Source organism: Eumetopias jubatus, unplaced genomic scaffold, assembly GCF_037043125.1.
Source record: "Eumetopias jubatus isolate StellerSeaLion01/CBP00866 unplaced genomic scaffold, mEumJub1_p1.0 scaffold_15, whole genome shotgun sequence".
NCBI lineage: Eukaryota > Metazoa > Chordata > Mammalia > Carnivora > Otariidae > Eumetopias > Eumetopias jubatus.
The window spans coordinates 17980549-18008006 of NW_028274821.1; the positions used below are offsets into that span (position 1 = coordinate 17980549).

General features: G+C 39.0%; 1 protein-coding gene across 4 annotated transcripts in view; it reads left to right on the forward strand.

Annotated features, from left to right (window-relative positions):
- PCSK5 (proprotein convertase subtilisin/kexin type 5) overlaps positions 1-27458 on the forward strand; it is a 455891-nt gene that overhangs the window by 296285 nt on the left and 132148 nt on the right. For 3 of the 4 annotated variants that reach the window (XM_088019243.1, XM_028094318.2, XM_028094319.2), the window contains exons 18-20: positions 2932-3029; positions 3472-3601; positions 4025-4140. In XM_088019243.1, the coding sequence (XP_087875369.1) occupies positions 2932-3029; positions 3472-3601; positions 4025-4140 (344 nt within the window). Of the gene's footprint in view, positions 1-2931; positions 3030-3471; positions 3602-4024; positions 4141-7295; positions 7412-27458 lie in introns of those variants that run through there. The other variant, XM_028094320.2, reaches the window with a different exon arrangement.

Here is a 27458-nt window from a genome sequence, read left to right on the forward strand (position 1 = left end):
TCTAAATGAAAATGATGTTCTAATATATTTTTTTCCTGTGGGTTTTTTCATAAATGCATTCAGTATTAATCTGCTTAAGCACCTTGCATCTCAAGACTTCCAATCTTGATATATATCAGTCTAGTCAGCCCCCTCATTCTTTTTGGACAAGGAGCAGATTGAGATAAGAAGAAGGGAGACAAGATAGATGGGGGCTCAAACCCTCTTCTATTAATCAGCTGTGGGATCCTGGTCAAGTCACTGAGCCACTCTGAACTTCACTTTTGTCACCTATAAAATGAGATAATAACCCCTACATTGCTGAATTATGAAAAAGATCAACTGTGATAACATTTAGAAAGTACTTATTTCCAGTATCAGACACATAATCGGTCCATGAGAAATAAAAGATTATTTACGATATTTTCTATACAATTGACCCTTGCACAACTCAGGGATTAGGGGCCGCAACCTCATACAGTTAAAAATCGCATATAACTTTTAACTCCGTAAGTTACTCTTAACTATGTAACTACTGATTACTACTGTTGACTGGAAATTCTACAAATAACAGTCAATTAACGCATTTTGTGTTATATGTATTCTATACTGTATTCTTACAATAAGCCTAGAGAAGAGAAAATGTTAGGAAAATTATAAAGAAAATACATTTAGAGTACTGTATTTTATTTATCAAAAAAAAAAATCCGCTTAGTTTTTCAAACCCATGTTGTTGAAGAGTTCAAACCCATGTTGTTGAAGAGTTAAGTCAACTGTGTTTCTTAGGGAACATTTCACAGAGTATGTTAACCAGCACTCTCCAAAAGAAATATGAGAGCCCTATATGTTCATTTTATTTTAAATATGCCAGTAGCCACATTAAGGGAAGTAAAAAGATATGGGTAAAATTTTAAAACATATTAACCATATATATCCAAAATATTTTCATTTCAAAATATAATATAAAAGACCTAGCGAGATGTTTTACATTCTTTTTTGTTGTTATACCAAGTCTTCGAAATCTGGTGTGCATTTTAACCCAGAAAGTACATTGCACATCTCAACTTGGACAGTAATTTTTTATGAGAAATACTTGATCTGTACTTGGATTTTACAAAATTTAGTCAAAGTAGATTTTATATAGCCAGGTTGTTTCTAAACTTACTCAGAATTTTGCCAGTAACTGAACCAAGGGCCAATTTGTAAAATTTAGACTGAAATTCAAACTAAAGTTTAAAATTCCAGTCCTGGGCCACACTAACCACATTTTAAGTGCTCAGGAGCCACGGGTGCTGAAACATGTGGGACAGCAGAGTTCCAACCCAGCCAGTTGATCACAGACAGAACCCAGGTGTCCACCGTACCAGGAGGGTTAGCCACACCACCACTCTATTTTGGAAGCAGCAGGCAGCTTAGGGGTGCACACAGTGCCTGCTCTCTGTTGCAGGACCCACTTACATTCATTGCTTCCTTACACAGCGCAGCCTCTGTCTCATGCTCAACACATGCCAACCTCAGAAGGAATGCCCTGTACTAGAAAAATGAGGCAGTTTTTTTTTTTTTTAATTTTAACTCTGATAAGTTTTTTGGTGGTCCTATTTCCTCCCACAAAAGGATCTATTTGAGGCAATGTCCTTTTTTCCAGTTCTACGGAAAGGGAAGGGATTTTCTTTTATTGGCTTTCTAAATGACATCGCTCCCTGGCCAGTCAAGTCTGTGAATGGAATACACCTTCAGTTAAGCTGCCCTCTGTCTCCTTGAGACTGCCTACCGCTTCCTTAGAGGCTTTGAGGGTTGACCAGTTTGCCTCGAGAGACCTATACATTTTTCAAGAGTGGCTAAGAACAAACAAATACTTACATGTAAAATACTGGAAGGAGGTGGATTACAATGTTAACAGGACTCTTTGGGATCCGTTTTTATCTGTTTTTGTTCTTTCCAGTAGGGAAAAATAAATTTTACTTTTCCAAGTTAGCGTGATCCAAATACAAAGCACAGTCAACTAAGATGTGACTTGGGGCAATATAAAGAGTCTAAGAGAATAAAAACCATTTGACCCTGTTGCTTAGAGACCCATCTTGTAGTATCGTCTATTTGGTGACATAGGTTTACAGGTGCTAATCTGTTGTTCCAATAGTGAGCAATATTTGTAGATTAAAGGTCCTAAATTCTGTGTTTTTTAATTTTAAGAATTGATCTATACACTATGAAAGCTATCATAATTGATAGATATTACAAAGGAGAAAAAATATGCATTCCTCATTCAACATCTGGCAACTATAATAGATACCAAGAGTGCCAAATAAAGTATGGTAGAGAGAACACCTGGAAACAATCATACAATTAACAAAAGTTGGGGTGTTTGGGGAATCAGCTGTATAGGCAGGTCATTTTATGAAATTATTCATTAGCATTTAAAATAAATCAGGAAATAGAGGCAATTGTGTGGTTCTGATGGGAACCAGTAGAAGAACTAAAACCAGAAATAGGAACAAAAGGACCTACTCCTGGGAGTGTGGGCGGGCCAGAGATCATCATGCCCTTTATTCAGATGTAACTCATTACCCTGTGTTCCTACTATATTTTATAATTACAAAACAACTCTTAAATTTATTATGTCATAGGGCTGGTTATCAGAGTTGTCAGACGTATTGTTAGGTCATGAGTTTTGTCAGTAAGATACTTTTAGGAACACCTGCGTGGGTAAGGTGCAGAGCAAAGAAGGTCCACGAAGCTTGCAGCATGCATACAAGCTACAGACATGATCATAGGGGCAGAGAAGCAGGATAGCCATCGGGGAAGGAAAAAAGAAGGGGTACAGGACGATTTCCCCCCCGCTTTGAAGCTTTGCCAAACCACGGGTCTCTGGGAGATGCTCTATTTGTTGTGTATTGGAGCTGAGGAGCTATGCCCTCTTCGCCTTGACCACAGCATCTGTGTTTCTGTCTTCAGCCTGCAGGGATCCCGGTGCTCAATCACCTGTGAGGATGGGCAGTACTTCAATGGCCAGGACTGTCAGCCCTGTCACCGCTTCTGTGCCACCTGCGCTGGTACCTTGTCCCCCAGTCCTACTGTCTATTCCTCTGGCTCTGGTTTGCTGTTTGTTGACTTGTGGTTAGCCATCACTCCTACAGACCCCTCGGATATGGTTAAAGTAAATGCTGGAGAAACCTAATTCTCTTCCGGCACTCCTGCATGGATTCTCAGAGAAAGTCAGCCATGGGCATTCTGTCCCTACTGCGACCCTGAAACATCCCAATGAGATCTCCTGCTCTTTCCAAAGAGATGTGATGGTTTTGGCAAATGGGTTCAATTTAAAATGGGGGCGGTTTTTTTTCCCCCACAGAACATAAGAGAAAGCACAAATGTGAAATTGTGACTCTTAACATGACAACCTATTCATGCCCTTTCCACCAACTACACAAGAAGCAGCCCATCGTGCAAGCTCCTCTGAGATTTTGTTTCTGTTTCCCACATTTGTCTTGCTTTCAGGGCCGGGTGCTGACGGGTGTATTAACTGCACAGAAGGCTACTTCATGGAGGATGGGAGATGCGTGCAGAGCTGCAGTCTCAGCTACTACTTTGATCACCCTTCAGAGAACGGATACAAATCCTGCAAAAAGTAAGTGGATCCGCCCCTCCAGCCGTAGCGCATGATCACTGGCTTCCTTATTTGACCGCCTCCATAAAACAAAACAATTACTAATGATGACCTAAGTTTCCAAATCAGAAAGCTGAAAGCAGAAACCTCCCCTGCTGCTTTCACCCCACTTCTCTTGAGTACTTTTCTGTTTTTGTCTCAGGAGCACTTTAAAACCTGGAAAGTAATATTTCGGTTTCAAGTACAATGTGTTCTCCCATTTAAAATCAGTCTACCTGCTGGGCTTTCTTTAATGTTGTTAAAGGTAGCATTTATGGTCAGAAGAGGTTTCTGTGTCGTCTTCAAAGGGGGAATTAGGTTTCAAACGTCCTTAAGAGGCTGATAGCAAACATCTTTTCTTGCGCCTGATGCGTGAAAGCATGAACTGTACGTTTTCCCCCATAGATGTGATGCTACCTGTTTGACATGCAATGGTCCGGGGTTCAAGAACTGCACGAGCTGCCTCAGCGGGTATCTCTTAGACTTAGGGACATGTCAGATGGGCGCCATCTGCAAGGACGGTGAGTACAAACTGTTCATTCTGATCCTCTGAACGCAGGGTCCTCTTTTTAGGTTGAGATCAAATGTATTTCCACGTAAACTATCAAGCCTGAGTCAGATAGAACGTGCCCAATATCTCGTTGGCATTCATTCATCTTGAACTCACACCCTCAATGGGTTTTGGTTTGGGTTTTTGTTTTTTTTTTTTAATTAAAAGAAGAAGTAAATCACCTCTAGTTCCATTGGCCAAGATAGCACCAGTTATTTTTTTTTTTTTAACTTTAGAGTTTTAGGTTCACAGCAAAATTAAGCAGAAAGTACAGAGAGATCCTATATATGCCAACTGCCACCCGGCAACACCCACCCCCACACACACCTCTGCCGCACCCCCCCCCAATCAGCCTCCTACACCAGACGAGTTACATGTGTTATAATCAGTGAACCTTCACTGACACACCATTATCACCCAAATCCATGGTTCACATTAGGGTTCCCTCTTGGTGGTGTACATTCTAGGAGTTTGAATGAATGAATGAATGAAAGAATGAATGAATAGGGATACGTATCCACCATTGTAATAATCATACAGGACACTTTCACTGCCCTAAAAATCCTCTGTGCTCTTCCCTTCCTCCCTCCCTCCTGCCTAGCCCCAGGACCTACTAATTTTTTCTACTGTCTCCATAGATTTACCTTTTCCAGAATGTCATATACTTGGAATAGAATAGGCAACCTTTTCCTATTAGTTTTTTCATGTGTTTCTTTCCCATCTTTTGCCATCTGTACTTTTGCCCAGATTTTTTAAATACCATGTACATGGAGGTTTGTATCCTGCTTTTTGTACTAAACATTAGACATAAACATCATCCTATGTTTACAAAGTCCTCAGAAACTTCATTTTTAATTACAGCATAAAATTCTATCATGTGAAGATGCCAGTTTATTGCCACTCCTTTTATTTAGATAATTTAAATTTTTGGTAAGTAAATTGTAATCAAATGCTACCTGAATCTTTCATTAAACCTGAGAGGCAAGGAATTAACGATAGACCTAAGTATAGAACTTTAGACTTCTAAACGTTGGTCCATTTTTCTTTTCTTCACACACGTGGTTCTCAACCAAAATGCCAGGACCGCACACTTTCTCCAAAGATTCAAACATTCTTGGGGTGCTATCTAACCATGGATATTTTTAGAAACTTCTCAAGTGTTTCTAATGTGTGGCCAGATTTGGGAATCTCTGCCTTACTCCATTCCCCCTGACAACTTGGCAAATGCCAAGTTTTCTAGCCTCAGCTTCCCCATTTATAAATGAATGAAATTAAATTATTCCAACTTTAACATGTTATAAATTTTGACTCTCAGTATAATTCACAGAGGGAGCCCTAAAATTTGAGCCTGAACTTTATGCAGACATGCATCTCAGTGACCTAGAAAGAAATCATTTTGAACCATTGTTATTTTTAAGTATCTTTGGACTGTTATGAAATAGAATTAAAAAAGTGCACTTGGAACAGTCTTCCTGGACAAGGGACTTCCCTTGGTTTATTCTCTGCCTTCCCTTGAATGGGCCCTCTCCTAGAAATTTCACAAGAGGTAGAACAGTGCTTTGGTTGTCAGAATATGGATTCAGGAATCAGAATACTGTCGTTCCTTTCTGGGCTCCAGGTCTTGGGCAGGTGATAAACTTCTCTGGGTCTCACTTCCCTCATCTGTAAAAATGAGGAGGCTAATACCATTGACCTTGTATGGTTATTCTAAAACTTCCTATGAGGAATTTCAAAAAGGCATCTGAAAGAACAGGGCACACGATGATATTTGTAGAGCATCATCTATGGTCTCCACAGAGCATCATAGGTGACTTTGCGTCTTCATGGCTACTTGGCTGTAGGATTGGTCTAGCAGGGATGGGCCAGACCCACTGAGGCTCTGTTCTCACCACACAACGCGGGGATAGAGGGTTGGGGTGATGGCACTCCAGGGACCATGTAAGTATCACTTTTTACTTAAAAACATGGTTCCCCCATAGCCGGATCTGACCAGAATTTTTAAGTTGGTGACAGGAAACAGAGGATGATTTTCTAGACTCAGAAGATCCACAGTCACTTGAAATTTCACCCACAGCACTTGGTGCCAGGCCTGGCCATGTTTGTGATGCTTTAACTGCCTTCTCTAAACCATGGTAAACTTGGGATAAGTTATGCCAGGTGGCACACACTTTAGTAGAAATGGGGTGTCCAGAATTGTGGGCAAGAGTAGAAAATGAAGAATCGTGATTTGTAAAGAGCCCACCTTAGGTCAGCTAAATAATAAGATCACCGATGGCTCCACCAGGCTTTTCAAATCACATATTGATTGCATTTATGGGTTTGTGATTTATTCTCTTTCAACTGTCATATTTCAATGATTCTAAGACATACTTTTTTTTTCTTTTACATTTTAACATCCCTGAAGTCAGATGCATCTTATAATTTATGGCAGCTTACAACCACTTCTGTCCAATAGGTTGATGCGACATAGCTGTCATTGCCTGTGACTTTGTCACAGAGTTAGGCACATGGTTACCGCTTCTTGTGTTGAATTTAACTGTAGTTCAAAATAGCTTCAAAAACTAATTGTTTAATATTCAAAAGAAGAGTTTTTGTATAAGCACAGAAACAAAACAGCCTGTTATATAACTAATATTTCCAAATAAGCATAAAATTAATATTCTAATTAAGGAGACTCTTGGGTCACCATGTAATAAGACGCATGAAGCATGTTTTTTCTTAATACTTAAAATAATGGTGCATCTTAAATCCAGTGTCTTGGACTCAATGAAATATAGTATAAATGACGGTATACTCTCTGCTCTAGGTAATTCTGAGAAGACAAATTCCTTGCTTATATTATTATTGATTTCTAATTTATTCTTTTTTCGAATCCTTTTTTTCCCTTTCATAAATGGACATCAATCCCATTCACCACTGGACCGCAATCTCTCTCCTTGAAAAAAACAATGCTGTTGACTGAAATCCCTTTGGCTGGACCCAAATTCCTCCTTGTTGACTGCTCCTCAATGAGCTCTTCCAATCCCCCCATCTGCCTCTCTGGCCAATCAAAACCTTCTTCCGCGTGTACATCATGCTGCTCTCGTCCTCAACTCCCCCCTCTGTCTTGCTGACTTCCTGGAAAAGCAACGGAAGAGTCCTGGGCGGAAGGAGGCTTCTGTATGCTAGTGAAAAAGAACAATCTGTGCCAGAGGAAGGTTCTTCAACAACTTTGCTGCAAAACATGTACATTCCAAGGCTGAGCGGCCATCTTAGATTTCTCTGTTCCTGTAGACTTATAGATTACTCCATATTATTAAAAAGAAAAAAAAAAACAAGCAAAAAAAAAAAAAAAGCAAGCCACCTCTCTCTTTTTTGCTCTCTTTTTCTCTCTCTCTCAAATTTGTGCAGGGAGATGGTGAACTGTTTTGTCAGAACTTAAATGGAAAAAAAAAAAAATAAACCTACAACAAGCCTACCTTTTATAACTGGGTGTTTAGTGCTAAACAGCCAGAACCACAGAGACAGTATTGTATGACCAAAGCATTTGATGCCAAAATTTGACGTTAAAGTAATGATTTGATTTCCTGCCCTGGTTTTGAAGGTCCATTTTTTTCCCCTTTGCATTTACTTGCTTGTTTCCCCTTTGAGACACCTAAAAATACCTTTCAAAAACATCACAAGAGCAGACATAGGTCAAAATCAAAGGGAAAGCTCTTGCATCTGTCATTTTTCATGCTTGAGTCCACCGTTGGGGGAAATGACAGAAAAGTGGACCTAAGGGCATTAAGAACATCCCGCAGAGTTGTATTCAGTGTCGTTTGTCTTAGTTTTTCACAGTTGAACATTGATCCTTTCCACACATAATTTACTTCATGCATTATGTGCTGGTTTTGGCATTATACTCACTTGATAAGTCTGCTCCACTGGTTTCATCAGATAGACTTGCTGCTACTGGCTTTGGCTTTGCAGATTGGGTTATTTTACACACAGCTGGTCAAATGGGATCACTCTGCATAGTCAAATTGGTGATGGACAGAATGCAAAGTTACACAAAATAGCTGGGACTGATCCAGCTCCCCTGAAATCCGGAGTGTTCACTTTGTAGACCCTGCATGATCTCCTGGTGCTATATGGCCATTATCCCCATAGCATTTTTTTTTTTTTTTAAGGCCATCAGAAATTCCATTTGTTGTGATGGGAAGCATTTTGGATATGATGTGGGAAATTTCTTCCTGGAGTCAAAAGGTTCGAAAAGGTCCTGTATTTTTTAAGAAATGGAATTATTTAAATAATATTTAAGCCCGTGCCCAAGTTGGCTGGGCAACGTTTTTCAATGGTGCTTCTTAGAAGTTTTATCATTGTGTCATTTTCAAAAAATAAAACTGGAAATTGAAGATGGGTGGCATGATTGTACCGTCCTGGTTCTGTTCTTTCCCATTCCTCTGTCCCTCTCTAACCGTGCTATGATACATCTGTCCACTGGATGTCAATGAGATCGTCTGTTTTCTTGGAGTTATCCTCACCAGTTTTCTACAACTCTTAACTACATCCTGGAACCTAGCAGACTGAATTATGTGAAAACTATTTTGAGTCAGTGGTTAGAAATGATGCCTGTAGATCTTTTTACCAATTCTGAGTTTCTCTATTTAGGGGAGGATAGACTCGTATCAGATTTCTTCATTTTTCATATCAAAGCTCCATTGGTGACCTCATTCGCTTTGGGAGTGACCAGCCACATCAAGTAGACTTGATGCTTTGAGAGCCTCACTTCCAAGATGTCATTGGCCTCACAGCTGAGAACAGGGATGATATCAATATAGCTTATTTGGGGAAGGAGCTGGGACGTGGATGCTAAGATCCCCACTCCAACAACAAGCCAGGAAAAAGCCTACCTTAAAAATATTCATTCCTAGACATCAAAATTAATGTCTGACCTAAGGTGAATAATTACAGTCTAATGACCCTCTTTTATTAAAGAGCATTATAGTAATACTGAGTCACATAATGATTCCTAAGTAACTAGGGACTCAACTGATTTTGCTGAGCAACTTTCATTTTCCTAACAGTGCAGGTCCTTCTGATCTGAAGAAAGTAAGTTAATCCGGGGGATGGCAGATAGAGTCTCACATTTAAAGGCACAGTCTCTAAATGGCCAAATGTAAGCGCAAGCCTAAAGCAAGGTCAAGCAGATGGCAAAACCAGATTTGCCTGCAAAGGAATCCATTTGACTGAACCAGCCCATACTATTCAAGGCACAAAGTTACTATGATAGGAAAGATAAAAATGGTATCTGTGTTCTTAGACAAATAACCATCAATAGGACAGCCAAATTCACTGGGGTCCACCAATGTGTGTTCCATTTCCCACTGACCATGCAGGCGCACATCATGGAAATACTGGTTTAACTACTAGTGTGTTACTGCCTCGTTTATCTACAGAATATTATTAACTAGGACATAATGCTTTCAAAGTTTAAGTTAATGTTATATATTATGTATAAATATATATATTCATAATGAGATATATGTAATGGATAGTACAAAGTTTGGAGAATTAACAAATGCTCTAACCTTCTAGAGACAAAAGTCCTATCTTCTGTTTTCTTTTGTCTTTTTTTATTTTTAACTAGTGATCCACTGTTAAATCCAAATCCACTTTTACTGAAAAATACTGTACATGTGTAAAATGTTCAGTTGTTTTTTTGTAAAATATAGTAGAATGGTTGTAATTGATACTGGCCAAAAGCAATGTTATTCCATATTTTATTTTTTCTATTAAATTAACCTAAGTTCCTGTTTATCTGATCTGTTCATACCCCTGTGTAAATATTTGTGAAAGGGTGAGATAAGGAGAACCTTCTGTTTCCACCTAGAAGATGAATACGAAGGAAAGGGTGGAAGTGAACAGAGCATCTAAATAAAGTTGGAAAGGAAAGGGTGAGCAGAGGAAGAAGTTGTAAATGAGAGACAAAGTAACAGCAGTATAAGAAAGGAAGAGTTTAGATTTGGTCCTGAATGAAGCTTATATCCCATTTTTAGAAAGCAAGTGAAAAAAAAAAATCTATAAAAGCTTGGCACACTGGTTAGCAAATTGTGCAGATGCCGGAACCAGGGTCTGGGCCATCTGGGCTCTTTCCCTGGGCTTCCCCTGGGAGATGGACAGCTGCGCACTCACTAGTGGATGTACGGAAGGGTGGGGGCCAAGGGACTGTGCACGAGGTGGTTGGGGGGTGGTGAAGGCTGTTGAAAGGGGAGAAGACTTTGTTCAGTTTGCTGATATCCTGTGTAAAATTGACAGTGGCTGTAGCCCCGGGTGCCTAGAAGGTAACTTTGTCTAAAATAAATCTCTAGTACATGCCACAGGGTGGGACTGTATAGTTGGCAAAGACCCACCATGGATTATAGATCGTGAACCCTGCGTGAGATGCAGGCACTAGCTCTGAAGTTTCAACGCCCTGCCTTTTGGGAAGAGAAATGAGAAATCAGTGAAAGCAACATCCAAACTGAACTCCAGTTAGGTTTAAAGATCTAGGGATACAAAATGGTATAAGGGAGCGCCTCCACTGTCATGAAGTCTCATTATGAGGATTGAGTGGGGGGACTAATTTTATTGAACACTTACTATGTACTGCACAATGTGGGAATATAGAGTATATGCATACTAATGTAAATTCTCTTAATTCTCACAAAAAATCCTAAAGCAGAAGTATGCTCTGTTTACAAATTATCATTACCTTCTGTTTACAAACAAGAAAGATGAAGCAGATGGGCTTAAAATAGATTGATTGGGATTACATAGCCAGACAGAATAATAAAAATAAGGTTTAACAGTAAGACAATTAACATTAGTGAATTCTAAATCTCAAATGAATTGGACACTAAGATGTTAGGTCCAGACCAGCAGAAATTCCTTTGAATCGAACTGGTCAAGGCAAGTTTCCTAGAGTAAGTGGAACTAGGATTGGTTCTGGAGCTAAGGGGCTGAGGCTTAACTAAGTAGATGGGACAAGAGCAGGAGGAACATTACCAGCGAACTTGCTAAAGAAGAGATGGTTTAGGGAAGTAAGTCAATTGTTTTAATGGTTTAATCTAATTGCTACTAAGAACAGTGATTCAACATTTAATGGATTAGTCAGGAAGGATCTACAAAAGATGAGTAGTGTGCCCATCCTCAGCCCCCACACCTGTGGCAGACCTTGCTAATCACCAGTGTCCAACTGTGGATGGATCAGATTTGCCTCACTTTTCACCCCAGTGTTAGGGGCTTCTCATCATGCTGCTGATCTCTTCTATCGGACTCCCTGTTTTCCACTCAACATTCTACTCTTCATTTTGAGGAACCTGCCAACTGTGTGCAGGTGAATATCAGGCAGTGAAAATATAAGTAGGCATGTATTCTTAACTCTTCATATCACCCTTCAGCTTCATGCAAAGAGAAAGGACAGACAGCAGCTTGATGAATTTGGAGAAAATTCGACGCAACGTTAAACTATGGCCTGGCCAGCTCAACACTCCTTCCTTCCATCCTCTAATACAAAATGGTAGCGGGAACTCAAAGGCCAGCTGCAGCTTGACCTCACCTGGCCCAAGCTGGGCCCTGGGCCCCACATCAGTATGTGTCAATGACAGAAAGTATAAACCTGCTTCTGGGTGACGGCCATGTCCAAATGTTATTTTTGTTGCAAACCCATAAAATCTGAAGTTCTCGGCAGAATACTTTGGAGCCATTGACAAAATTGAGAAGGGCGTAGCCAAGCTGGACTTAATGTCGCTGTGGCTCGTTGGAGATGCTTGGCACTAGAGGTGGGGCTGTAATGCATATAATCATGTCTCCTCTTCATCATGAGAGGTGAAGACCTGGCCCAGAGTCAGTTCTTGGGCAAGAAGGATGCAGTCAGGCAGCATCACAAAGTCTCAGAGGGCCAGTCTGGGACCTGGCAATGCCGGCAGCTCTTTCCACTCTAACTGCAAAGGACTTAGAAGGATGTTTGTCTTATTACTGAAGCATTTTCTTGCAAGGTCTCCTCTCTGCATGAGGCAATTGGGGGGTGGGGCGGCAATTGTTGCTTTTTCAAAGCCAGATATCAGGCAACAAAAGATATGTTGCCTCCCCACTTTGAAAAATTCCCAGAAATATTTCCTGAGGCCGAAAGTGTATGATCTTTTTTTTTATTTTAGGAAAGAATACATGATTTTAAGAATCTATTATTTTAAGGAGGACCGAGTTTTACTAAAATGGCTTTCATTTGGCCCACAGAAACTCAGAGGCCTATGGAAATTAATTTCCTGTTGCAAGATTCACAGCTACTAAAGGGTGTGGTTGGGAATGGAGCCCACAACATCAACCTTCTACACAAAACTGCCTCCTTTTGAAGAATGCCAGAGGCGGGGGGGGGGGGGAAACAAGTGCATATTACACATGCTGCAAGGCAGGGGTTATGAGCCCTTTCTTAACCGCAGGTAGAAGACACAAGATCGCTAGACTTGGCTTTTTCTTCTTTATAAGCTCAGCTTAATTGCTTCCATGAACAGTAAGTCCCTGTCATATACAGGCTCTGAGGTCCTTCTTGCCTTCTACAAGCTGATAGTTTAATGGGGGGCACAGACACATGATTGCAATATGAAGCTATTTAAGTGCCTTTAAAAGGGCATAAAAAGATCATGGGGCAGTTTAGTTGAGCAAGCGCACTTTCCCAATTAAGTACTAAACGTTCCCTACCCTTGCACTAGGAGCTTTCTAAGGGCTTCCAAAAATAGCGTTCTCCATTAAAAATACCATTACCTCTGAAATGTGCAAAATCAGATGGTATTTTAATTAAACATCTACAAAATGCAACATGTCAAACTAGTCAATTACAACTCAGCTCTTAAGGAAGCAGATATAATTAAATTTAATGAAGGATAAAGGTGAATTTTAATATGTATGACATGATGTAGGACCTACAGAGCCAGGGGAACCTAGGATCTGTTGGGATCTTAATATAACTCTGCAAAGGAGGTAGAAATTCACTATTCAATATGCTGGGGGTGGGCAGTTTACACACACACACACACACACACTATATACACATATTCCTGATCTCTTCCCTCAAGATTTCTACCTATAGTTCCAAATAGCTATGGGACATTTCCCTTCAGATAGCTAACAGGCATCTCAAAATTAACATGTCCAAAACAGACTTCAGACTGCTCAATCCCCCAAATGTTATTATCTCCAAATATCTCCCACCCCACGAATGGCATTACAACCCAGCCACACAGTTGCTCGAATCCAAATACTAGTAATTCTTCTTTTTTTGCCCCCAAATCCAATCCATTAGTCGAGTCCCATTAACTGCACCTTCACAATAAATCTGTAAAGGGTCCACAGTTGCAATCCTGGGTCATCCTCTCCCTCTAGCCGCCCAACTGGGCTTCCTTCTTCTCTCCCTTTTTTCTGTCCTGTTCCATCCACTTTCCACAGGGACAACAGAGCGCTATAACCAACACAAAATCAGATTTCTCCCCTTTCTTCCTATTTGCTCAGGATCAAGTCTGAACTCCTTACCTGAGATCTTCCTCATCTCTTCTCATGCCCCTTCTCCCTTGCTAATCTTATTCCAGTCCTAACAACTTTCTTTTTGTTCTTCAAACAAAATCACATGTTTGTGCATCGAGACCCCTGCTCTTCACACGGCTGGTTTCTCCTCGTCCAGCAGGTCTTAGTTCAAAAATAGCTCCCTCGGAAAGTAGCTCCCTCCACCTCGCATCCCACACCTGCACACCTTTTCTGATCTTTTCATAGCACTTTCACAACATGACATTCTATGGTTCATTTACTTGTTTACTGTCAGTCTCTCCCACTAGAACATCAGCACCGTGAAAGCTGGGGCTTTGTCTGTCTTACAGCTCTAGCTGGTATGAGTAGCACAGTGCCTTACTTGATAAATGTTTGCAGAATGAATGAATAAAAAGGCTTAAGTGAGAAATGACATTTGACCTGAGTCTTAAAGGATAAGCAGGAATTTGTAAGTCAATGAAGGCGAGGATGTTGAAGAAGGATTCTCTGGAGGGAGAACAGGTTCAAGGGCACAAAACCATGAAAGGGTCTGTGGAAAGAGATGGCAATGAGTGGGCAGGGTAGGGCAGCTGGAGGGAGGGGAAAGATCACAGAGGTCAACTTATAAAAGCCATGGATGGGCCATTGCCCTCCTTCAATCTCCTTGACAGAGTCATCAACCTTCTTTCCAGAGAGGCTAAATGACTTACTCAAGGACCCCGTCAAGTCAACTCATGGCCTCCTGCCAACATATCTGGAAAGCATTCATTCAGACAAAATGCTAAGGAGATCATATTTGCTTCAGTTCCTAGAGGACTAGCTACATTGAGCCAGCTAAATAAAAGGACAGGGGACTAAGCAGAGCTCAGATGTCAGAATAGCTCACATGAAAGGAGGCAGCCCATAGTTTCTTTTCACTGTGATGCCCGTGACCAGAGCAACAAATTTGGCATGGTCTGTTTGCAAGACTGTACTTGGGGACAAGGGCCTGCTCAGAATCCTCTTTTCCTTCTAGGAAAAAACAAAACAAAACAAAAACAAAAAACCTTGCCCTCTAAATTATCATTACCAGAGAAGAGCAAAAGGAAAGAAAGTGATGTCCTAGCACCTTTCTTCCCCAATGATGAAAATAACTCCAATAACTTCCATATATGGAGTACTTCCTATGTGCTAAGTTCTGTGCCGAATGCTTTGTATGGGTTATTCCCACTAATTATTACCAATAGCCTGACTTTCTTCTCTTTTTACAAGTAGGAAAGCAGATGAGGTAAATGCCTAAGGCCACCCCATTGATAAATGGAAGATCTGGGATTAATTTAAACCCAGACAATCCAATATCAGAGTCTCCAGGAAAAATACAAGAGCCAAAGAAGATGTCTGTCAAAACCACCTTCAGGTTATGGCCATGGAGCTTACATGAGGATTATATATTTTCATTGGTGATGTCTGGTTCAGGGCCCATGCTGTCTCCTGTGAATAGAGCAACATTCTACCCAAGACTATACACATGGTCACATAGCACTTTGTGTGACCCAAGCCAGGAGTGGATATCAATATCATCATGAGAATTAGTAGCAACCAATGGGCCATGTGGGCAAAAGAAATTAGAATGGACCTAAGGGAAATGAGGCAGAGGCTGTTAAGAAATGAGGATGCGATACCTCCTTTCATGCTAATTTTTCTCTGTATGGGAAGCCATCATTTGCATTTTCTAGCCCCAGATGAAATGAGAAATAGAAAGGAGATATGGGGAACACAGTGAAACATTACAATGCTGAAGTCATCACATAATACAAATTCCATGAGCTCCTCTGACAAATATGGTAAAACAAATTCCTTCCAGGTGGTATTACACAAGACTTTCTTGCCACCTGACTCATAACTGTTATAATAACACCTGAACTATTGAGAAAATGTAAACTTTTTGTTATGTATAAGAAAATGATCTGTAACTGACTTGTGTCATGGGAAGAGCCACAAACATGACAGAAACCAGGAATTATCTTGACCGTCTCTCCCCACCCCCACATCTGCCCCATCAACAAGTCAACTCTACCTCCAAAATATGTTTCAGATTCATTTTTTGCCCTTCAGTTTTACTGCCCCCAACCTAGTCAAGCTACGTCTAGGTGAAGCTACTTCTCACCTGGACTATTGCAAAACTTTCTTTCTAGCCTCATCTAATGCAACTCTTGCGTCCACACTCCCCATGTTCCTACTTTCTTCTAATCTATTCCACAGAGTAGCCAGAGTGTTCTGTTTAAAAATTCAAAGCTCACACGAGGCTCTACTGTTTAAAACCCTCCCATGGCTTCCCATTCCACCTTGGATAAAGGTGAAATACCTTCCTATGGCCATCAAGGCCATGGTCAATCTGAGCCACCCCACCTCTCTAAACTCTTCTCATCCATTCTCTCCCTCCCATCATATTTTCCAGCCACAATGACTTTCCCTGATTTTTCTTTTCTGTTTTGTTGCCTTAGAACTTTCCAACATGCCATTCCCTTTGCTTTAATGCTATCCCATTCCTAATCATCTATACCTGGCTAATATTTATTTATTATCTGGGCCTCAATTTAAAATGTCACTTCTTCATCTTCTGAAGATCTCATTATAAGCTCTAATGGAAGCCTCTACTCCACTTTCATATTAATTACCCATATCTACTTAATTGTAGGAGTATTTGAGGTATGTAATGCTGGGGGCAACGTCTGTAAATGTCTTATAGCACATAAAGCTAGCAAAATGTCTATCATCGGGTCAGTATTAGTTCTTTGGTCAACAGATGAATAAGCCAAGAATAACTAAATAGGAGAATAACTGAGTAAATGACAGGGAGGAAATAGCCCCGGGCCAGACACTGAGACAACCAAGTTCTAATTGTGATTCTGAATTACACCAGTGTAGCTCTCTCTGCGTCTGTACCTCAGTTTTTCCCATCTTCAACATCATCCCTGTGAACCGTTCTGGCCCTTCTATTCAATGTGAAAGGGAAATCCCAGGAGATTTCATGGAGATTCTGTCACTGGCCCTAAAACACATGGGAACACCTCAGGCACACACTCAATAAAGCTAATACTTCAGGACCTTTGCCACTAAAAGTGTACAGTGGCAACAGTAGCTGTGAGTTGGTTAGTATGGTAGCAGAGTTCTGAAGTGTCTCCCTAGGATTCCTATCTGCATGTTATTCACTGCTGTGAAGATCCTTTGCAGATGGAATTAAAGGTTACTATCAAATAACTTTACAATAACGAGATTAGCCTGAATTATCCATGGGTGGGCCCAAGGTAAAGTCAGTCAGAGAGATGGAGTGAAAGGAAACCAAGAAGGCAGAGGAGAGAATTAGATTCAAGATGTGAGGAGATGACCTACAGTCACTGGCTTTGAAGATGCAGGAAGGGAGCCATGAAACAAGAAATACATGCAGCCTCTTGAAACTGAGAATAATTCCCAGCCAATGGGTGGCAAGGAAACAGAGACCTCAGTCCTGAATTCTGCCATTGACATGAATGAGCTCGGAGCAGATACATTCCCAGAATCTCCAGGAAGAATGCAACCTGTGACACCTTGTTTCCAACCTCGTGAAACCAGAGCAGAGAAGCAGGTGAGCAACTGTGCCCAGACTTCTGACCTACAGAACTGTGAGTTAATAAAGGGGTGTTTTGATAAGCCATGACAAAATAGTCACTTGTCATAGCAGCAATCAAAAACTAGTACATATTTGGGGCACCTGGATGGCTCAGATGGTTGAGCGTCTGCCTTCGGCTCAGGTCATGATCCCAGGGTCCTGGGATCGAGTCCCGCATTGGGCTCCCTGCTCCTTGGGAGCCTGCTTCTCCCTCTGCTTCTCTCTCTCTCTCTCTCTCTCTCTGTCTCTCATGAATAAGTAAATAAAATCTTAAAAAAAAAAAACTAGTACATATTTGTGTATCTTCATAGCTGAGGTCTGAGGGGCAGGCTTCTGGTTTGTCACACATTAGGGACCTACTCAGATGCACTCCTGGGACAGAAGCTAGTGGAGGTCATCTTTGCACTCCCCCTCTGCCTTGCTTCAGACGGCTGGTATCTCCCGGAAAGGAACTTGTACACTTTTCTGGTGCCCCTGCCCAGGAGACACCTCTAGATCATGTGGCTCTGGTAGCCAGTGGCACTTATGCTTGCATTCTCACAGGACTGTATATATTTGCATGACTTAAAAGCTGCTGCCTGAGGGTCTGACTTTCAATCAATATGTGCTGACTGAGATTCTCCCCTTTGAGATCCTGACAGCTCTTGGCACACCCTCAACTATTGAGGCTTAGTAAAAATAAAATGGGCTGCTTGGACAATCACAAAGGTTTGAGAAACAATGAAGATCTAGGGCAGACTTGAATGATAAGGTTCGTCTGCTACACAAGACCATTTCTTCAAGACTAGGAGAGGTAACTGTTTTATCTTATGCAGAGAAATTAGCACAGAAAGTCAAGTAAATGAAAAAACAGAGGAATGTGTTCCCAATTAAAGAATAAGATAAAATTTCAGAAAAAGTCCCTCACAAAATGGAGATACAGGATTTAACTGATAAAGAGGTCAAAATAATAGTTATAAAGATGCTCCCCAAACTGGGGAGAAGAATGGATGAACACAGTGAGAACTTCAATAAAGATGATAGATAGATAGAAAGATAGAAAGATATGAGGTTACCAAATAGAAGTCACAGAGCTGATGAATACAATAACTGAACTAAAAAATACAATAGAAGTTTTTAACAGCATACTATGAAGCAGAAGAATCAGTGAACTCAAAGGGCAGTGGAACTCATACAATCAGAGCAGCAAAATGAAAAGCACACAAAAAAGTGAAGCTAGCTTAAGGAACTCATGGGACACCATCAAACAGACCAACAATTGCATCAAAGGACTCCCAGAAGAGAGAGCAAGGACCAAAAAACATATTTCAAGAAAAAATGGCTGAAAATGTCCCTAAACTGAAGAAGGACACAGACATGCAGATCCAGGAAGCTTAGACAGTTTCAAATAAGATGAACCCAAAGAGATCCACATTGAGATACATTACAATTAAGGAGGCAAACTTAAAGGCAAGGAAAGAATCTTTTTCTTTTTTTTTTTTTAGAATGTATTCATTTATTTGAGAGAGAAAGAGCACAAGCAGGGGGAGCAGCAGAGAGAGAGGGAGAAGCAGGTTCCCCACTGAGCAGGGAGCCCAATGTGGGGCTCGATCCCAGGACCCTGGGATCATGACCTGAGCTGAAGGCAGATGCTTAACCAACTTTCCAACCAGCAAGGAAAGAATCTTAAAAGCAGCAAGAGAAAAACAAGGGACATGCAAGGGAAACCCATAAGACATTGGCAGATCTTTCAGTAGAAACCCTATAGGTCAGAAGAGAGTGGCATAATATATTGAGTGCTGGAAGAAAAGAACTTCCAACCAAAAATATTCCACCCATAAATGTTGTCATTCAGAATTAAAGAAGTGATAAAGAGTTTTCAAGACAAGAAAAACTTAAAGGAGTACATCACTGCTAAATTGGCCTTAAAAGAAATGCTAAAGAAACTTGGTTAAACTGAAAATAAAGGGCACTAATTAGAAACAGAAAAACCTATGAAAGTATAAATCTCATTGGTAAAGATAAATATATGGTAAAATTTAGAATAATCTAATGTTGTAAAGATGGTGGATTAATCACTTATAAAGCTAGGATGAAGGTTAAAAGACAAAAGTAGTAAAAATAACTATAACAAAATTAGTTAAGGGATACACAAGATAAAAAGATGCCAATTATGACATCAAAAACAAATCATGGAGGGAAGGGAAATAGAATGTAGTTTAGGATCTGTTTAAACTTAACTTGCTATCAACTTAAAATACATTGTTATAAATATAAGTTGTTATATGTAAGCCTCATGAAAACCACAAATCAAAAATCTCTAATATATACACAAAAGAGAGAGAGAAAAGAATCTAAGCATACTACTACAGAAAATTAGCAAATCATACAAGAAAAGAGAGGACAGGAACAGAACAACTACAGAAGAGCCAGAAAACAATAACAAAATGGCAATACATATATATCTATCAACAAGTACTTTAAATATATAGAGACTAATTTCTCCAATCAAAAGTCAAAGAGTAACTGAATGGAGAAGAAAACAAGACAAACTATATGCTACCTACAAGAAACTCACTTCATATATAAGGACACATACAGAAAGTAAAGTAGATAGAAAAGTAGATAGAAAAGGATATGCCAGGGGCACCTGGGTAGCTCAGTCAGTTAAGCATCTGCCTTTGGCTCAAGTCATGACCCCAGGGTGCGGGGACTGAGCCCCGCTTTGGGCTCCCTGCTCAGTGAGGAGTCTGCTTCTCTCTCCTCTCCCTCTGCCCCTCCCCCTGCTCATGCTGTCTCTCACTCTCTCAAATAAATAAAATCTTAAAAAAAGAAGACATTCCATGCAAACGGAAACCATAAAAAAGCTGGGGTAGCTATATTTATGTCAGAGAAAATAGATTTTAAAAGACTGTAAGAAGAGACAAAGAAGGCCGTTACATAATGATAAAGAAGTCAATCCAACAAGAGTATATAACATTTGTAAATTTTTGTGTACACAACATACGAGCACTTAAATATATAAAGCAAATATTAATAGACCTAAAATGCGAAATAGCAATACACTAATAATGGAGGAGAACAAAAGGTCATAAGAGACTACTATGAACAATTATATACCAACAAATTGGACAAACTGTAAGGTATGAAAAAATTCTTAGAGAAACATAAAACCTACCAAGACTGATTCATGAAGAAACAGAAGATCTGAACAGATCAATTACTAGCAAGAAGACTGAATCAGTACTCAAAAACTTCCCTACAAAGAAAACTACATGACCAGACTGCTTCACAGATGAATTCTACTAAATGTTTAAAGATTTAATAACAATCCTTCTCTAACTCTTCCCAAAAGTAGAAGAGGAAATACTTCCAAACTCATTTTATGAAACCAGCTGATAACAAGTCAGACAAGGAATCCACAGAAAAGAAACTTACAGGCTAATATCCCTGATGGACACAGATGCAAAAATCCTCAACAAACTATTAGCAAACTGAATTCAACAATACATTAAAAGGATCATACACCATGATCAAGTGTATCTTGGGGATGCAAGTATGACTTAACATCTACAAGTCAATTGATGTGATTCACCACATTAACAAAACAAAGGATAAAAGAATCATATCATCTCAATATATGCATAAAAAGCATTTGAAAAAATTCAACATGCATTCCTGACAAAATCTCCCTACAAAGTGAATGTAGAAGGAACATACCTCAACATAATAAAGTTCATATATGACAAGCCTTCAGCTAATGTCATATACAGTGTGGCAAAGATGAAAACTTTTTCTCTAAAATCAGGAATAATACAGGATACCCACTCTCATGACTTTCATCCAACATAGTATTGGAAGTCCTAGCCAGAGCAATTAGGCAAGAAAAATAAATAAAAGGAATTCAACTGGAAAGGAAGAAGTAAAACTGCCACTATTTTCAGATAACATATTATATTGAAAACCCTAAGGATTCCACTCCAAAAAAACCTTCGAAACTAAGAGCCAAATTCAGTAATGTGCAATACACAAAACCAATATACATATGTTCCATTATTATACACTAATAATGAAGCGCTAGAAAATTTAAGAAAACAATCTCATTCACAACTGCCTCAAAAAGAATAAAGCCCCTAGGAATAAGTTCAGCCAAGACTTATACACTAAAAACTGTAAGATATTGATGAAATTGAAGATGACATAAATAAATGGAAAGATATTCTGTGCTCATAGATAGGAAGAATTAATGTTGTTAAATTGAACATATTACCCAAAGCAATATACAGATTCAATGTAATCCTTATCAAATGCCAATGGCACTTTTCAGAGAACTAAAACAAACAATCCTAAAATTGGTATGGAGACACAAAAGACCCCAAATAGACAAAGCAATCTTGAGAAAGAACACAGCTAGAGGCATCATTCTCCCTGATTTTAAACTATATTACAAATCTATAATAATTAAAACAGTATAGCATTTCCATAAAAAGCAGACATATAGATCAATGGAACAAAAGAAAGAACCCAGAAATAAACCCACACATATATGGTCAATAATATTCTGACAAGAGGCCAAAGAATATGCAATGGAGAAAAGACAGTCTCCTCAATAAATGATGTTGGAAAAACTAGATAGCTGCATACAAAATAACAAAACTGGACCACTATCTTACACCATACAAAAAGCTCAAAATGGATCAAAGATTTTAATGAATGTAAGACCTGAAACAATAAAACTCCAAGAAGAATTGATAAGCTTCTTGCCAATGGTCTGGGCAATGATTTTTTAATCTAACACCAAAAGGCAACAAAAACAAAAAATAAGTGGGACCACATCAAACTAAAAAGCTTCTGCACAGCAAAGGAAACCATTAACAAAATGAAAATACAACCTACTAAATGAGAGAAAATATTTGCAAATTGTATATGTGAAAAGGGGTTAATGTCCAAAATATATAAAGAACTCATAAAACTCAATAACAAAACCCACACAATCCAATTTAAAAATGGGCAGAGGGGGTGCCTGGGTGGCTCAACCAGTTAAGCATCCAACTCTTGATTTTGGCTCAGGTCATGATCTCAGGGTTGTGAGATCGAGCCCTATACTGGGCGTGTGGAGTCTACTTAAGATTCTCTCTCTCCCTCCGCCCCTCCCCGCCCCCAAAATGGGTAGAGGACATGATTAGACATTTCTCCAAAGACATACAGATAGCCAACTGGTACAAGTAAAGGTGCTCAACACACTAAACATCAAGAAAATTCAAATGAAAACCACAAAGAGATATAATCTCTCACCTCTTAGAATGGCTTATCAAAAAGACAGGAAATAACAAGTGATGGTGAAGAGGTGGAGAAAAGGGAACCTTCATGCACTGTTAGTGGGAATGTAAATTGGTGCAGCTATTACAGAAAACGGTATGGAGGTGCCTCAAAAAATTAAAAATAGAACTACCATATGACACAGCAATTCCATTCCTGGGTATATAACTGAGGAAATAAAATCAGTATTTCAAAGAGATATATGCACCCTCATGTTCATTTCAGCGTTATTTACAATAGCCAACATATGAAAGACACCTAAGTGTCCACTGATAGATGAATGGATAAAAGAAATGTGGTATAATATACAATGGAATATTATTTAGCATAAAAAAGAAGGAAATCTTGCCATTTGTAACAACATGGATAGACTTTTAGGGCATTGTACTAAGTGAAATAAGTCAGACAGAAAAAGACAAATACTACATATTCTCACTTGTATATGGAAAACCAGAAGAGAGAGAGAGAGAGAGAGAGAGAGAGAGAGCACTCATAGATGTGGAGAACAAATTGGTGATTCCCAGAGGTAGGGGGGTGGGAAAATAGATGCAGGAGATCAAAAGGTACAAACGTCTAATCATAAAATAAATAAGTCATGAGGATGTAATGTAATGTACAGCATGGTGACTATAATTAATAACACTATAGTGCATATTGGAAAGTTGCTAAGAGTACATCTTAAAATTTCTTATCACAAGAAAAAAAAGTTTTGTAACTACGTATGGTGATGGGTATTAGCTAAACTTATTGTGTTGATCATTTTGCAATATATACAAATACCAAATCATTATATTGTATACCCAAAGCTAATATGTCAATTAAAACCTCAAAGATTAAATAAAAAATTTTAATTATAAAAAAGAAAACTAATACAATTAGACCAGACCTACTCAATCAGAATATGCACTTTTGCAAGATCCCAAGATGATCTGTGAGCACATCAAAGCTTAAGAAGCCCTGTCACAGATGGATACTTCTTTCCTGAATTTAAGAAGCCTTCTCTTGATTTACTGAAAGCCACTACTGCAAAGTTCGTGTTCTTAAATAGTGGACACCCAGGAATTAGGCAGTTGAGTATCAGTCTTTGGCTGGCCATTAACTAGGAGAGCTGAGGCAAGTTAGCAGCACTTTAAATTTTAAAAAGTAACTAATGAGCAGCTAGAGTGTTCTGATCCCCAGCCTGTAAGCCTGATCCACCAGAGCTATTAGGCTGAAGATGTGAATTAGCAATTTGTTTATAGGCTCCAAACACTGGCTTTCAGCCGTTGATCAGGTAACAAAATCTGTCCAGACATGTGTAAACAACCCAGCCATTTCTCAACAAAATATTAACAAACTGAATTCAACAATACATTAAAAGGATCATACCCCATGATCAAGTAGGCTTTGTTCCAGGGATGCAAGGACGGTTCAATATCCACAAATCAAACAACATGACACACCACATTAACAAAAATAAGGATAAAAATCATGTGATCATCTCAATAGATGAAGAAAAACCAACTGATAAAATTCAACATCCATTCATAATAAAAACAATGTGGATATAGAGGGACAATTCCTCAACACAATTTCTCAACACCCACAGCTAACATTATACTCAACAGTGAAAAGCTGAAAGCTTTTCCTCTAAGATCAGGAACAAGACAAGAATGCTTACTCTTACCAGTTTTATTCAACATAGTATCAGAAGTCCTTGCCACAGCAATCAGACAAGAAATTAAAGGCATCCAAATTGGAAAAGTATTAGTAAAACTGTCACTATTTGCAAATGACATAATAGGATATATAGGAGACCCTAAAGACTCCACCAAAAAAACTATTAGAATAAATAAATTCACTAAAGCTGCAGGATACAAAATTAATATTCAGAAGTTCATTGCATTTCTGTATGGTAATAATAAAGTAGCAGGAGAAATTAAGAAAACAATCCCATTGTTAAGGAGTGCACTTCTTGTGATGAGCAACAGGTGTTATGTGGAAGTGTTGAATCACTATATTGTACACCAGAATCTATTATTATAGCATATGTTAATAAGTTGGAATGAGAATAAAAACTTAAAGAAAAAATCCCATTTACAATTGCATCAAACAGAATAAAATACCTGAAAATAAATTTAACTATGGAGGTAAAAGACTTGTACTCTGAAAACAATAAAACACTGATGAAAGAAATGAAAGATACAAATACATGGAAAGCTATACCATGCTCATGGATTGAAAGAATTAATATTGCTAAAATGTCCATACTATCCAAAGCAATCTATGATTTAAAAGCAATCCCTAACAAAATACCCATGGCATTTTTCAGAGAACTAGAACAAATAATCCTAAATTTGTATGGAACCATGAAAGACTCTGAATAGCCAAAGCAATCTTGAGAAAGAAGAACAAAGAACAATAGCCAAAGCTATCATGAGAAAGAAGAACAAAGCATCACACTTCCTGATTTCAAACTATACTATAAAGTTATAGTACTCAAAATGATATGGTATTGACACAAAAGCAAACACACAAATCAATGGAACAGAATTGAAAGTCCAGAAATAAATCCACACTTAATATAGTCAATTAACCTATGACAAAGGAGGCAAGAATAGACAACGAGGAAGACAGTCTCTTCAATAAATGGTGTTGGGAAAACTGGAGAGCTGCATGATAAAGAATAAAACTGGACCACTTTCTTATACCATATACAAAGGTAAATTCAAAATGGATTAAACACTTAAATGTAAGACCAGAAATCATAAAACATAGGCAGTATGCTCTTTAACATCAGTCTTAGCAATATTTTTTTTGGATCTGTCTCCTTAGGCAAGGACAACAAAAGCAAAGATAAACAAATGGAACTACATCAGACTAAAAAGCCTTTACACAGTGAAGGAAACCATCAACAAAACAAAAAACCAACCTGCTTAATAGGAGAAGATATTTGCAGATGATCTAACCAATAAGGGGTTAATATCCAAAATATATAAAGAATCCATAAAAATCAATAGCCCCCCCCAAAAAAAAATCCAATTTAAAAATGGGCAGAGGACCTGAATAGACATTTCTCCAAAAAAGAAATCACAGATGGCCAACACATGAAAACATGCTCAACACCACTAATCATCAGGGATATGCAAATCAAAACTATAATGAGATGTACCTCACACCTGCCAGAATTGCTATTATCAAAAAGACAATAAATAACAAGTGTTAGTGAGGATGTGGACAAAAGGGAACCCTCATGCAGTAGTGATGGGAGTCACTATGGAAAACAGTATGGAGGTTCCTCAAAAATTAAAAATACAACTGCCATATGATCCAGCAATTCCACTTCTGGGTCTTTAAAGAACAGGGAAACACTAATTTGAACAGATATATGCACCCCTATGTTTATGGCAGCATTATTTAAAATAGCCAAGATATGAAACCAACATAAGTTTCCATCAATGGATAAATGGATAAAGAAAATGTGGTATAAATATACAATGGCATATTACTCAGCCATAAAAAAGAGTGAAATCTTGCTACTTGAGACAACAGGGATGGACCTAGAGGGAATTATGCTAAGTGAAATAAGTTAGAGAAAAACAAACACTGTATGATTTCACTTATATGTGGAATCTAAAAAGCAAACAAAACATACTCAAATACAGAAAACAATCTGGTGGTTGCCAGAGGGAAAGGGGGGTGGGGATGGGTAAAATAGGGGAAGGGGATTAAAAGGTACAAACTTCCAGCTATAAAATAAGTTACAGGACTGTAATGTACAGCATAGGGGATATAGCAATAATATTGTAACAACTTTGTACAGTGACAGATGGTAGCTAGATTTACGGTGGTGATCACTTGGTAATGTATATAAATATTGAATCACTATGTTTTACACCTGAAACTAATAGGATATTGTATGTCAACTACACTTCAATCAAAGAAAACAACAACAACCAAAAAAACCAACCAGCTCACCAGTAAGCTTTCCCTTAGTACCATTTGTACTCACTGAGATGGATTCACTCTGTCCTTATGACCATTTCCCATGCCTGTTCTCTTCCACAAGTGCTATTATTAACCACATTTTCGAAAGATAGACAAGGATGAGCCATATCCTTCTCTGCTTCCCTTATTGCAGACTCAAATTTATCATTGGAAGTCATGGGGATGAATGGCACAGCATAGGAAATATAGTCAATGACACCCTCAATAGTGTTGTGGGGCGACAGATGGTAGCCACACTTGCAGTGAGCACAGCAGAACCTATGGCCTTGTGGAATCACTATGTTGTGCACCTGCAACTAATGTAACATTGTGTGTCAACTATATTTCAATAAGAAAAATGAGTATTATTTGCTGATCACCTACTTTAGGTCAGGCACTGCACTATGCATTCTGTGTTCATTACTTAGAAATTCATTGTGGTTGCCTCCCTCTTCAAGGTCAGGAATCAGAGGACTATCATGGTCAATTGCTCTCTTCCCTCCATGTGATTAGTCTTCTTGCTCTGATTCCATCCCTCCTCTTCTAACAGCACAGCTGCCCCTGTTCCTGTTCTTTCCATATCCCCGCCTTCCAAGTCCTTCTAGCCAGGCAGTAGATCTTCCACTGTCCCTGCTCTTTGATGTAGTTAAGAGTGGAGACTGGGATGAACCTAGGATAATTTACTATATAAATTTCCATCCATGCCTATGTAAAGGAGTCTCTATCCATTTTTTTCCAAGAGATAGTTCAATGCCAGAGATATTTACAGTGTAAGAGATAGTTATCACAGAACCTGGAGGGCAACTGCCTAGATTCAAATCATGATACTGTCAGTTACCCTAGCTGTGTGATCTAGGGAAATACACTTGATCTCTCTG